The 13,518-nt window shown below is 37.7% G+C and overlaps 1 protein-coding gene across 4 annotated transcripts in view; it reads right to left on the bottom strand.

The window, feature by feature from the left end:
* Positions 1-13,518, bottom strand: part of UNC80 (unc-80 homolog, NALCN channel complex subunit) — a 256,795-nt gene that overhangs the window by 196,940 nt on the left and 46,337 nt on the right. For 3 of the 4 annotated variants that reach the window (XM_053597780.1, XM_053597781.1, XM_053597782.1), the window contains exon 14: positions 2,661-2,807. In XM_053597780.1, coding sequence (XP_053453755.1) covers positions 2,661-2,807 — 147 coding nt within the window. The remainder of the gene's footprint in view (positions 1-2,660; positions 2,808-13,518) is intronic. The other variant, XM_053597783.1, reaches the window with a different exon arrangement.

The raw sequence follows: 13,518 nt of genomic DNA, 5'->3' as shown, positions 1-13,518 counted from the left end.
CTCTAGCTGAGGATGGAGGGCGTTGGACAACCGGGCATCAGCAGGGAAGTCAGATTAGGGAGATCCTTCACAACTAGGATCGTACTGGTGCCCTTAAGGGTGACCCAGAAGAAAATGGAAGCTACATCACCATTTTGACAAACCAAGGCCCAGGGAAAAATTCTTGGAAATTTTGAGAGAAAAATAAAAGATTATAAAGGCTGAAACTTGGAATTGGCAAAATGGTTCTTGGCATAATGTTGTTATAATTTTTCCATTTGTATTACAAAGTCAGATGGAAGAATTTGTTTTCACTCATTCTTTATTATGTTCTAGAAGATTTGAAATTAGGTATTTTTATTCCCAGTCTATTAATTGCTAGATCTTGAGCAAGCTCCTTTGATTCTTACAAAATAAATGCTGCTTGCTATTAAGTTTGCAAAGCACATAGGTGAAATTTGTTCTCTATGAAGAAATATTTCATTATCATTTCACAAAGAATATGTAAAGATCTTCATTGTAATACTTACAAATCGCTTAAAAACCTTGGATTGGAAAGCTCCAAAGTACAAACTATTCTATGTTCTCTATAAGATACACCAAAAGGGCATAACTTCAAATTTCCTCTTTAAATGCTACTATCTACAACAACCCATATATTCTTCCCATCTATAGGAGCTCGATGGGAAGTTTAAGCAAGCATAACAATAAACAAGCATAACCTTAAATATTTCAATTCTGAGCCAATATCTTAAACTTCTTTAAGTGATGTAAAACTGAAGGAACAAATTCCTTTTAAATAGTTGAGGATTGCCACCTACTGATTAGACTAATAATCTAAGCATGGAGGGATTCTATGATGGAATCCTAGGCACTTTGACGGGTATCATTATAGTAACCTCTGTTTCTTAAAAAAAAAAATAACAATAATTGCAAGGACCTGATCTGTTGCAGGTGAGAAATAGTCGCCAAATCTCACAAGTTAAATAACTTCTGAAAATCCAATCATAGAGAAATCCAGAAATAACAAGCTTTTAGTACTAGACATTTTCCAGGGAAAAGTTCTCAAATTTACATCTCCTAGGCAACGTATTTACTAAACAAAAATATGCAAATATAATATCTATAATCAACATTGAACAGAACTACAAGATAATAGAGGAATTGTCCCATAAGCCAGGTTGAGAAGGCAGGTAGAAAACTGGCTGGATGCCCTAACAGTAGGTGTACATACTCTTGGGGAAGGAAAGCATGGTGAACGAGATGATAACAGTAACTTCTCACATGGCTTCTGACTCAATTTGCCCTGCTTTCCGTGATTCCAGAAATACAGGTTTTGGTTGTCAAAGTCAGTTTATACTTCCACCCAAACTGTGACACTTCCAATCATGTTTTAACATTTCAATTCATGAAATTGGTCTTCTGCCTGGGGAGTGATGTAGTTTGTCTTTGAAGGCATTTATTGTAATAACTACTGTAACATGATTTAAAATTTTTATTACATAGCGTAAAGATGGGGACAATGTCGGCTTTCTATTGCCTTATTGTTGTTTTTTTGGCCTCAAAAATCTAGATCTTGGTCAAAAATGTTAAGTTTCAGAATTTAGAAGTTAATTACTGTAACAATAACCCCATATACACATAATAAAGTAAAATAGTACAGCTTAATAAATTGCAAAAGAGAGAAAAAGAAAAGCATAGCTAAAAAAAAGAAAATCACAGCTAGATGGTAGATAGAGAACAGGTGATACAAGCAAAATGCCCAGCATGCTAATACTGTGTGACCATTTCATGGCAATACCTAATACCATAGGAAAATGAGCTGGCATTAGATTTTGACACGATCCCCAAACTCTGCCAACATATGCCAAAGGGTCAAAGGGTTTCTAGTACTCCAATTTGCATCAAGCTCTTATTTTTAAGAGAATATTTTCTTATTATATTAATTCAAACATGTTTATGAGGCAACCATCCCAGTTCAGACTTGCTGTGGAGGTGGAGGTAGGTTCTTGTTCACATTGGAAGGGACAAGCAGCAGAGTATGCAAATGAAAATGAACTGGAGCAAGACCATATTCCATTACAGAATTATACTTGGCAAGCCCAAGGGCAGAGTTTCAAGTTTCACACAGTTCAAAGGGCCATGATCTCAAATATCCAGAAGTCAAGGTTCATTCTCAAAGAAGCCAGAAAGTAGCTGGCTACTTTTACAGTCCTATTTTGTCCCAATAAGGGCCATTTTCCACTTCTAAGTAAGAACCACAAACCAAGTCGTAAACTTTGACTCCTTTTTATAATATGAAATATGTTTTACGGCACCCAGGCAGATGATTGAAAAGTTGTTTGTCACAAGCCATCAGAAGCTTGCTAAATGTATTCATCTGTGCAAAGTTCTTTCAAGCTGCAATTCAAACATTCCAATTATTTATTCTTTTACTAATTGAGAGTGGATCTGCTTTAGGCAGGAGGTAGAAGTGTTTTCCCAATTAAACTTTACTAAGCCTGGGTTTAAATGTCTTGAGATATCTTGTGGGAATACTCCCACAGCAAGACAGTATTAATTACCATCATGAAATATAATATTTCTCCGGAAACACTGACCCTCATTGTCAAAGGACTCATTCTTATAAAGTGGAGGGAAGGAAGAGGGAGACGAAATGGAATCTACCGTAATTCTCTTACATTCTCTCGGAATACCTGGTGTCTCAGACGATCTCCAGAGAGCCCCCGGTGTCCTTCTCCACAACCATAGGCACAGCCCAGAGACTTCACTATTTTGATGAGCATTGTTAGGGCAAGCCTATGGTTGCTTACAGGTGTACTTTCATCCTAGCACCCAGGAAGGAGAAAGAAAGAGAAGTCTGTTTACTTTGCCCCTAAGACTCATTGCTACAAACATTCTATTGTATGATTAAATCAAGTTTATATGTTTTACAGAAAGCACCTGCAATTTGGGAAACAGTATTGTCAATGGCTCAACCTTTCTGAAACCTAGTAAATAATTTAAGAGAAAGAAAAAAAAAATCTATATATTTTGAACAGTCTCTGGTGCTAAAGAATATAAATATGGATTTCTTTATTAGAAGACATGGTTTTATATCTTCATCTGTCAGAATGGACTGCCTAGAGAGAGAACAGGGACTAACAGTGATGAAAACAAAGAGGTTTTCTTAGAAACTGTTTTCATCTGGAGGCTTCTGATAATAATACCAAGCAAGGATTACTAGTAACGTTTTTGGAAGTGATCAAAGTCTGGAACTTTGAAATCTCATGACATTTTGGGGGGATTTTTCTAATTGTATGCTTTCGCTGTATTGTAACACACATGCACAAGCGAAGGGAAAATATACAGAACTTTATAAACATTCAGCTCGAATCTCTCTTGAGGTTAAACATTCAGCTCGAAACACTCCTGAGACGAATTATGAGAATTATTTTGTCCACTCTTTGGCCCTATTTAATTTTTACTGTTATCAAAGAACATGACTTCAAAAAAAGAAACCTCCTTGAATTATTTCCAAAGAAGCATAAGGAAGCCATAGCTAGGAATGAAGCAGAGCCCAGTGTGGGAGAGCCATTGTCTCCGGGAAGCCACACCTGCCTCAGTCCTTCTAGCTACGTCCTGTCAGCACCTACACCATAAATCTGGGATTTCAGCTCCTGGTCTTAATTGCATATGATATTAGATAAATTATTAATACATTTGTGTTTTAATTTCCTCACCTATGAATTAAGGATCCTAATAGCTGCCCTTCCTATTTTATACATCAACTGTGCAGAGCAAATGAAATAATAGATGAGACTTGCCTTGAAAATGATAAGGCACTTTTCCATAGTCATATATGATCAGGTGCACACATAAACTCTGGGGCTAAAGACAAAGTGGACTCAAATGTGGGTAGGGAGTAAGAGGGATAGGAGGTTAAGGATACATCACCATGTGCCTTAATGTGGTAAGGAGACTCTCTCCTCCCCTAATGTTATGTAGTTGGTACTCCTTGTCTTATCCATGAGCTCTTATAGCAGATGTGGTGCTGAACTCAGAGACTCACCCCTCAGGACTGGCTCATGCATTCTCTGAACAGTTGGAGATGTTGACATTGACAGCCTCAACTGAGGGCCTCTCCAGGACTGCCCCCAGCGAGACAGCTGCCTCATCTAACATTATGCTCTTTCCTTGGAGGTAGTCTGGTCCAAAGACTGGTCAAAGCCATAAAGGCATGGGTGGGGGGAATATTAAAAAGATCATTTTGCATCACCTGGATACTACTTTCAAAATCCTTCCAGAACTCCCTGTGCTAAGGCCTCTAGTACAACTACACAGAAGTTCAACTCCTCCCTCTGTCCCATCCTGCTGCTTCTATACCTTACAGATGTTGATCCTGAGAGGACACTACAGTCATATCTGACCCGTTTCCAGGGAACGTTCCCTAAGGCAGCTCAGAAGGTAGCAAATGGAAGACTTGAATATAGATGTGTATATATATATATTACACACACACAAATATGTGTGTGTGTGTGTATACCTTATTTGAAATGCTTGGACCAGGAAGTATTTTGGAATTCAGATTTTGCAATATTTGCATATATATAATGAGATATCTTGAGGATAGGACCCAAGTTGAAACACCAAATTCATTTATGCTTCTTACAGACCTTACACGCACAGGCTGAAGGTAATTTTAGACAAGATTTCAATAATTTTTTGCATGAAACAAAGTTTTGATTGCATTTTGACTGTGACATGTCACATGAGGAGTTTTCCACTTGTAAAAAATATCAGTGCTCAAAGTTTTGGATTTTGGAGCATTCCCGATTTCGGATTTTTGGACGAGGGATGCTCAACCTGTATATGTATATGTGTGTGCGTGCGTGCATAGAAATATTGTGTTTATATTTACCAATTAAGAAATTTTCGGTATCTATTCCAATCTTTGCTCCAATATTTACTAACTGCATAATCTTGGACAAGCTACTTATCCAATCTGTGCCCTATGTGGGATTCATTATATTAATAACATCTATCTCATAGAGTTGTGAGAATTAAATAAGTCAAATCATGAAAGGCACAAAATCATAGCAAACCAAATGTTAATAATTGTTTGTGGGAAGAGCCGTGCCAAGACCCGCGATTGGCACCCTGCCAGACCTCCATAAGAGCTGCCCCATGACCCATGATTGGCACCCTCCTGGACCTTCAAAGAGCTGAGCCAGGACCACAATTGGCACACTCCAGGACCTCCAGAAGAGTGGCCCGGCGATCGGCACCCTACCGAACCTCCATAAGAACTGCCACGTGACCCGCATTTGGCACCCTCCTGGACCTCTGTAAGAGCTGCACCAGGACCTGCAATTGGCACCCACCTGGACCACCCGAAGAGCTGCACCCACACGGACCCCGGTAAGAGCTGCACCAGGAGCAGCTACCCTGCCCACCGGACCTCCCCATGACCTGATCAGGAACACCGGGAGCCACACAACCCCGCGTCCTCCCTCCTGTACCCTCCCTGTCTCCACACCAGCCCGCTCATATGGCCAGGGACACTGGCAGCCACGTGCCCTCCAGAGCCCTCCTGGCCTCTGCAGGGAGTCCTTCTCCTAGTTAGACACTGTCGGAGCCTTGGGCCCTCTGTGCCAAAGTCACTGGGTGCCAGGCACTCCCAGAACCATGTGCAAAACCCCCTGCCCTGTTGCTGGATCCGGGGGTGTCACACTCCGGAGCCGCTCCCCAAACCAGAACTCCCTGGCTGGGGCATCCCCAGAGGAGCTACACAGGGTCACTCCCTACAAAGGTCCAGCAACAATAGAGTGATCCCCCTGGGGTCTAATCTCAGAGAGACACCACCCCAACCCTGAGGATGGCCAGAGGCAACGGTGAAAAACAATCATGAGACAAAATCAAAGGAAAAACTCTGGCAAAATGAATAATCAGTGTAGATCAACTGCCCCAAGGAACTATGGGGCAGACACAGCACAAGATCCCATGCACAAACAAATAGCTGAGATGTCAGAAATCGAATTCAGAATCTGGATGGCAAATAAAATCAAATTAGAATTCCAAGCAGTAACCCAAAAGATATCTCAAGAATTCAACAAATTCAAAGACCAAATGACCAAAGATTTTGACACATTGAGACAAGAAGTTGCAGCCCTCAAAGTTCTGAGAAACACAGTAGAATCCCTCAGTAACAGAATGGAGCAAACAGAAGAAAGGATTTCTGACATTGAAGACAAGGCTTTCGAACACTCCCAAACTCTCAAAGAGGAAGAGAAATGGAGGGCAAAAACAGATCACTCTCTCAGAGAGCTCAGGGATAATTCAAAGAAAACCAATATTTGTCTCATAGGGATCCCCGAAAGCGATGAAGTGGCTTCACAAGATACAGAGTCTCTTCTCCATGAGATTATGAAAGAGAACTTTCCAGACAAGCCAAGAGATTCTGAAATTCAGATAGCTGACAGTTTCAGAACTCCAGCAAGACTCAACCCAAGGAAGACATCCCCCAGACACATCATAATCAATTTCACTAAAGTTCATATGAAGGAGAAAATTCTGAAAGCAGCCGGATGAAAGAAAACTATTACTAACAAGGAGCAGAATATTAGAATAACTGCATATCTCTCTGCTGAAAACTTTCAAGCTAGAAGAGGATGCTCATCGACTTTTAATCTCCTAAAACAAAATAACTTTCAACCCAGGATCCTGTACCCAGCTAAACTGAGTTTCATTTATGATGGAGAAATTAAATACTTCAATGACATTCACACGTTGAATAAATTTGCCATAACTAAAACACAACTCCAGGATATTCTCAGACATATCCTCCATAAAGACCAGCATAATCCTCCACCACAAAAGTAAACCCATGGAGAAAATTTTGATCAAATTCCAACTTCCACAGTCACAAAAGGATTTAAAATGTCCACTGGACTCTCAAAAGGCTTATCAATATTCTCAATTAATGTGAATGGTTTAAATCGTCTTCTAAAGAGGCACAAATTGGCTGACTGGATACAAAAACTCAAGCCAGATATCTGCTGCATACAAGAATCTCATCTTACATTAAAAGACAAATATAGATTCAAGGTGAAGGGATGGTCATCTATACTCCAGACAAATGGAAAGCAGAAAAAAGCAGGTGTTGCAATCCTATTCATAGGTGCAATAGGCTTTAAACCAATCAAAATAAAAAAGAATAAGGATGAACAGTTCACATTTGTTAAAGGTAATACTCAATATGATGAGATTTCAATTATTAATATTTATGCACCCAACCAGAACGCACCTCAATTTATAAGAGAAACTCTAACAGACAGGAGCAACTTGATTTCCTCCAGTTGCATAGTAGTTGGAGATTTTAACACCCCTCTAGCTGTGCTGGATAGATCCTCTAAAAAGAAGCTAAGCAAAGAAAATTTAGATTTAAATGTAACCATTCAACATCTGGACTTAACAGACATCTACAGAACATTTCATCCCAACAAAACTGAATATACATTCTTCTCATCAGCCCATGGACCATACTCCAAAATCGACCACATCCTAGGCCACAAATCTAAACTCAGCAAATTAAAAAAAATAGGAATTATGCCTTGCATCTTCTCAGACCATCATGAAATAAAAGTTGAACTCAATAACAACAGGAATCTGCATGCCCACACAAAAACATGGAAGCTAAATAACCTTATGCTGAAGGATAGGTGGGTTATAGACGAGATTAAGAAATCACCAAATTTCTGGAACAAAACAACAATGAAGACACAAATTATCAGAACCTCTGGGATACTGCAAAGGCAGTCCTAAGAGGGAAATTTATAGCACTGCAAGCCTTCCTCAAGAAAACGGAAAGAGAGGAAATTAATAACTTAATAGGACATCTCAAGCAACTGGAGAAGGAAGAACATTCCAACCCCAAACCCAGCAGAAGAAAAGAAATAACCAAAATCAGAGCAGAATTAAATGAAATTGAAAACAAAAGAATTATACAATAGATCAATAAGTCCAAAAGTTGGTTTTTTGAAAAGGTCAATAAAACAGATAAACCTTTGGCCAACCTAACCAGGAAAAAAAGAGTAAAATCTCTAATTTCATCAATCAGAAATGGTAATGAGGAAATAACAACAGACCCCTCAGAAATTCAAAAAATCCTTAACAAATATTACAAGAAACTTTACTCTCAGAAATATGAAAATCTGAAAGAAATCGACCAATACCTGGAAGTACGCCACCTACCAAGACTTAGCCAGATGACGTGGAAATGTTGAACAGGCCTATATCAAGTTCTGAAATAGCATCAACTATACAAAATCTCCCTAAAAAGAAAAGCCCAGGACCAGATGGCTTTACGTCAGAATTCTACCAAACCTTTAAAGAAGAACTAGTACGTATACTACTAAACCTCTTCCAAAATATAGAAAAAGAAGGAATACTACCCAACACATTCTACGAAGCAAACATCACCTTGATCCCTAAAACAGGGAAAGACCCAACAAGAAAAGAAAATTATAGACTAATAGCAGTAATGAATATTGATGCTAAAATACTCAATAAGATCCTAAGAAACAGAATCCAACAACACATCAAAAAAATTATACACCATGACCAAGTGAGACTTATCCCAGGGTCTCAAGGCTGGTTCAATATATGTAAATCTATAAATGTAATTCAGCACATAAACAAACTAAAAAATAAAGACCATATGATTCCCTAAATTGATGCAGAAAAAGTTTTTGATAATATCCAGCTCCTTTCATAATCAGAACACTTAAGAAAATTGGTATAGAAGGGACATTTCTTAAACTAATAGAGGCCATCTACAGCAAACCCACAGCCAATATCGTATTGAATGGAGTTAAATTGAAATCATTTCCACTTAGATCAGGAACCAGCCAAGGTTGCCCATTGTCTCCATTGCTCTTTAACATTGTAATGGAAGTTGTAGCCATTGCAATTAGGGAAGAAAAGGCGATCAAGGGTATCCACATTGGGTCAGAAGAGATCAAACTTTCACTCTTCACAGATGACATGATGGTATATCTGGAAAACACTAGGGATTCTACTACAAAACTTTTAGAAGTGATCAAGGAATACAGCAATGTCTCAGGCTACAAAATTAACACCCATAAATCTGTAGCCTTTATATATACGTAGAATAGCCAAGCTGGAAAAACAGTCAAGGACTCTATTCCTTTCACAGTAGTGCCAAAGAAGATGAAATACTTGGGAGTTTATCCAACAAAGGACGTGAAAGATCTCTACAAAGAGAACTATGAAACTTCAAGAAAAGAAATAGCTGAAGATGTTAACAAATAGAAAAACATACAATGCTCATGACTGGGAAGAATCAAAATTGTTAAAATGTCTATACTACCCAAAGCAATATATAATTTTAATGCAATTCCTATCAAAGCTCCATTGTCATATTTTAAAGATCTTGAAAAAATAATACTTCATTTAAATGGAATCAGAAAAAAACTAGAATAGCCAAAACATTACTCAGAAATAAAAACAAAGCAGGAGGAATCATGCTACCAGACCTCAGACTGTACTATAAATCAATAGTGATCAAAACAGCATGGTACTGGCACAAAAAAAGAGAAGTAGATGTCTGGAACAGAACAGAGAACCAAGAGATTAATCTAGCTACTTACCATTATTTGATCTTTGACAAGCCAATTAAAAACATTCAGTGGGGAAAAGATTCCCTATTTAACAAATGGTGCTGGGTGAACTGGCTGGCAATCTGTAAAAGACTGAAACTGGACCCACACCTTTCACCATTAATTAAGATAGACTCTCACTGGATTAACGATTTAAACTTAAGACATGAAACTATAAAAATACTTGAAGAAAGTGCAGGGAAAACTCTTGAAGGAATCAGCCTGGGTGAATATTTTATGAGGAGGACTCCCCAGGCAATTGAAGCAGCTTCAAAAATACATTACTGGGACCTGATCAAACTAAAAAGCTTCTGCACAGCCAAGAACATAGTAAGTAAAGCAAGCAGACAGTCCTCCGAATGGGAGAAAGTATTTGCAGGTTATACCTCTGATAAAGGTTTAATAACCAGAATCCACAGAGAACTCAAACGTATTAGCAAGAAAAGAACAAGTGATCCCATCTCAGCGTGGGGAAAGGACTTGAAGAGAAACTTCTCTAAAGAAGACAGATGCACAATCTACATACACATGAAAAAAAGCTCATCATCCTTAATCATCAGAGAAATGCAAATCAAAACTACTTTGAGATTATCACCTAACCCCAGTAAGAGTAGCCCACATAACAAAATCCCTAAACCCCCAGAGATGTTGGCGTTGATGTGGACAAAAGGGCACACTTCTACACTGCTGGTGGGAATGGCCACTAATACTTTCCTTTTGGAAGGATGTTTGGAGAATACTTAGAGATCTAAAAATAGACCTGCCATTCGATCCTATAATTCCTTTTCTAGGTATATACCCAGAAGACCAAAAATCACAATATAACAAAGACATCTGTACCAGAATGTTTATTGCAGCCCAATTCATAATTGCTAAGTCATGGAAGAAGCCCAAGTGCCCATCGACCCACGAATGGACTAGCAAACTGTGGTACATATATACCATGGAATATTTTGCAGCCTTAAAGAAAGATGGAGACTTTACCTCTTTCATGTTTACATGGATGGAGCTGGAACATGTTCTTCTTAGCAAAGTATCTCAAGAATGGAAGAAAAAGTATCCAATGTACTCAGCCCTACTATGAAGCTAATTTATAGTTTTCATATGAAGGCTATAACCCAACTATAGTACAAGAATATGTGGAAAGGGCCAAGGGAGGGGAAGGGAGGGGGGAGGTTAAGATGGAGGAAGGGTAATGGGTGGGGCTACACCTATGGTGCATCTTAGAATGGGTACAGGCAAAACCTACTAAATGCAGAATACAAATGTCTACATACAATAACTAAGAAAATGTCATGAAGGCTATGCTGAACAGTTTGATGAAAATATTTCAGATTGTATATGAAACCAGCACATTCTACCCCTTGATTGCACAAATGTACACAGCTATGATTTAACAATAATAAATAAATAAATAAAAATTTAAAAAATATTAAAAAATAAATTTAAAAATAAAAAAATAATTGTTTGTATGTATGGGGCATTACTGTCCTCTGGGGCACCTTTATGCAAATTAGAAAAGGAACCCTTCTAGATGAATAAATTAGAAAAAAGCAAGCCTTGTTGGTGGGTGCAATTCTTGGGTGAGTGGTTCCAGGAGCAGAGGTTGGGCTGGATTTCAGTTCTCAATGTCACCTTTAGTCAAGGGCATTTGTGTGTGAACAGACCACAGAGCCATTTGCAAAACAGCACCTTAGGCAAGGGCTTATTTGGGAGACTGGTTTACATATATTTTACAATCACTACATGCTCCTTTAAAAATTCTCCAGCTCTGAAAGTGCTTTGTAAATATCTATTCAGGTTTTAATTTCCTTCGACCTTCAGATAGTCTTGAGATTTAGGTTGCTCTCATTAGGGGACATTCAGAAAGATGTATCAAGTTACAGGCAGAATCACAGATATTAAAGAACATTCCAAACCCTCAGTACAAGTTAGTGGTAAATATAGAAATGGAAATGAGATCTTCCTTTCTGTCTTCATCAGTTCCTATCCTTCAGCTATTAACTAAGTTACAAAATTAGATAAATCCCGATTCTGCTGAAAATAACAGATGGGTTTGGGGCAGAACAGACCTGTATGAATCACGAACACAAGGCACTTGACCTACCATCAGGTTTTATATCATAAATTCTTTGTACTAAAAAGAATGTTATTTTGAGAACTAACTATAAAACATTTATATCTTATATCTGGCGAATGTTTTGGAGACCACATAATCTGACTTTTAAAAATTCCATCCTGATGGAAAGTGATAACCTTGGTCAAAATAACATTTCTTACATCAAGCTAAAGTATCGAAGATAATGTCTAGATTTTAAATAGTCATCATGTTTTTAATAAAAATGAGATAAAAATATCAGCTGCATGCAATTTTAGAACTTAAAATATTCAAAAATGAAATCAAAATGTTAACAATGATGCTAAATCCTTCATATATATATCACCGCCCCCATCAATTTAGTTGGGATATCTAAGTTTTACTGATAAAAACATCAATATTGCATAATTTTTATTATTATTTCATTTTAATTTTCTAAAATTATAATATATGTAATACCATCTACAATTTCTCTTAGTGCACAGACAAGGTTGATAGGCAAAGAAGGGAAACTTAGCAAGCACCTCATCATTTGCTGTGACTGTAAATTTGGTTCTTATGACTTATATTTGCTTATTGATTCCAATATAAGTGCTGACTGAATGAGTCCTTAGATCTAAGTATCCATAATCAAATCCCCATGATCTGTACCATTATTTAGATCATTTTCATCCAAGATGAGATGAGATCTGGGAATCCTTGAACTGTCCTCAGTGATTTATGAGGAGCCAAAAAGTTAGAAAATTAAAGTACCAGTAGATTCTATTACAACTAAAAAATATACGACTGAGGCAGGAGAAGAAAAATCCTAAAGAAAAGGTTCAAGAACCCAAGATTATTGGAGGAAGAATATTTGGATCAGAGCCCACGAATACTAGGAAGATAAGAGTGAACAATGAGATAAAGAAACACTGAAGATAAATGCATATGAACTAATCTATCAAGTAGGGCTGGAAAGAAATGGAGAAAACGGCAGTGCCTGTGGCTCAAAGGGGTGGGGCGCTGGTCCCATATGCCGGAGGTGGTGGGTTCAAACCCAGCCCCGGCCAAAAACTGCAAGAAAAAAAAGAAATAAAAAGAAAAAAGAAATGGAGAAGACATTAAAAAAGAGGAAGGAACGCTGTAATACTTACTCATATGTAAAAATCTGATACTTTGTAAGAAAAAACTGGAAAATTTATATAATATGTATTAGATGGTAGAACTCTGCATAGTGTGATCTCATATGTGTAAACATCTCCCACAGTATCCAAATTGTTACTTGTTAGAGGCTCAAATATCTTGTAGATTTCAATTTCTGAACATCATTTTTCAGCTAAAACCCCAAATTGAAACAAATGTAAGTTATGTGAATTTAGGCTGCAGCAATTTATATATAAAATTAGAGAAGAAAACTAATTCTTGATGTTAGATGTAACAATCATAAACCAGATGTTGACAAAGCGGAAGGAATTAAATTCAGAAATAATCAATAAAGCTACAAGGATGGGACACTTGGAGACATGAATGGACTGAGGCTAGGAAAGTTGTTTCCACTTAAAACCAACACCATATAAATCATCCAACTGTAATCAAAATTCTTGCCTTGCTTTCTCCTTAAGGGTGACAAAAGGGTTGAAGTTGGCTGACAAAAAACATGTTACCCAAATCAAGAGAAAGAACTTTGTATGGAGGAAAAATTCTACAGGTTGTTATGGACTGAATATTTGTATCCTCTCAAAATTTATATGTTGACATAGTAACCCTCGTTCTGATGATATTTGGCAATGGTTCTCTGGTAGG

Source organism: Nycticebus coucang, chromosome 7 (assembly GCF_027406575.1).
Source record: "Nycticebus coucang isolate mNycCou1 chromosome 7, mNycCou1.pri, whole genome shotgun sequence".
In the NCBI taxonomy this organism is placed as follows: Eukaryota; Metazoa; Chordata; class Mammalia; order Primates; family Lorisidae; genus Nycticebus; species Nycticebus coucang.
This window is presented reverse-complemented; position numbering and strand designations above follow the sequence as displayed.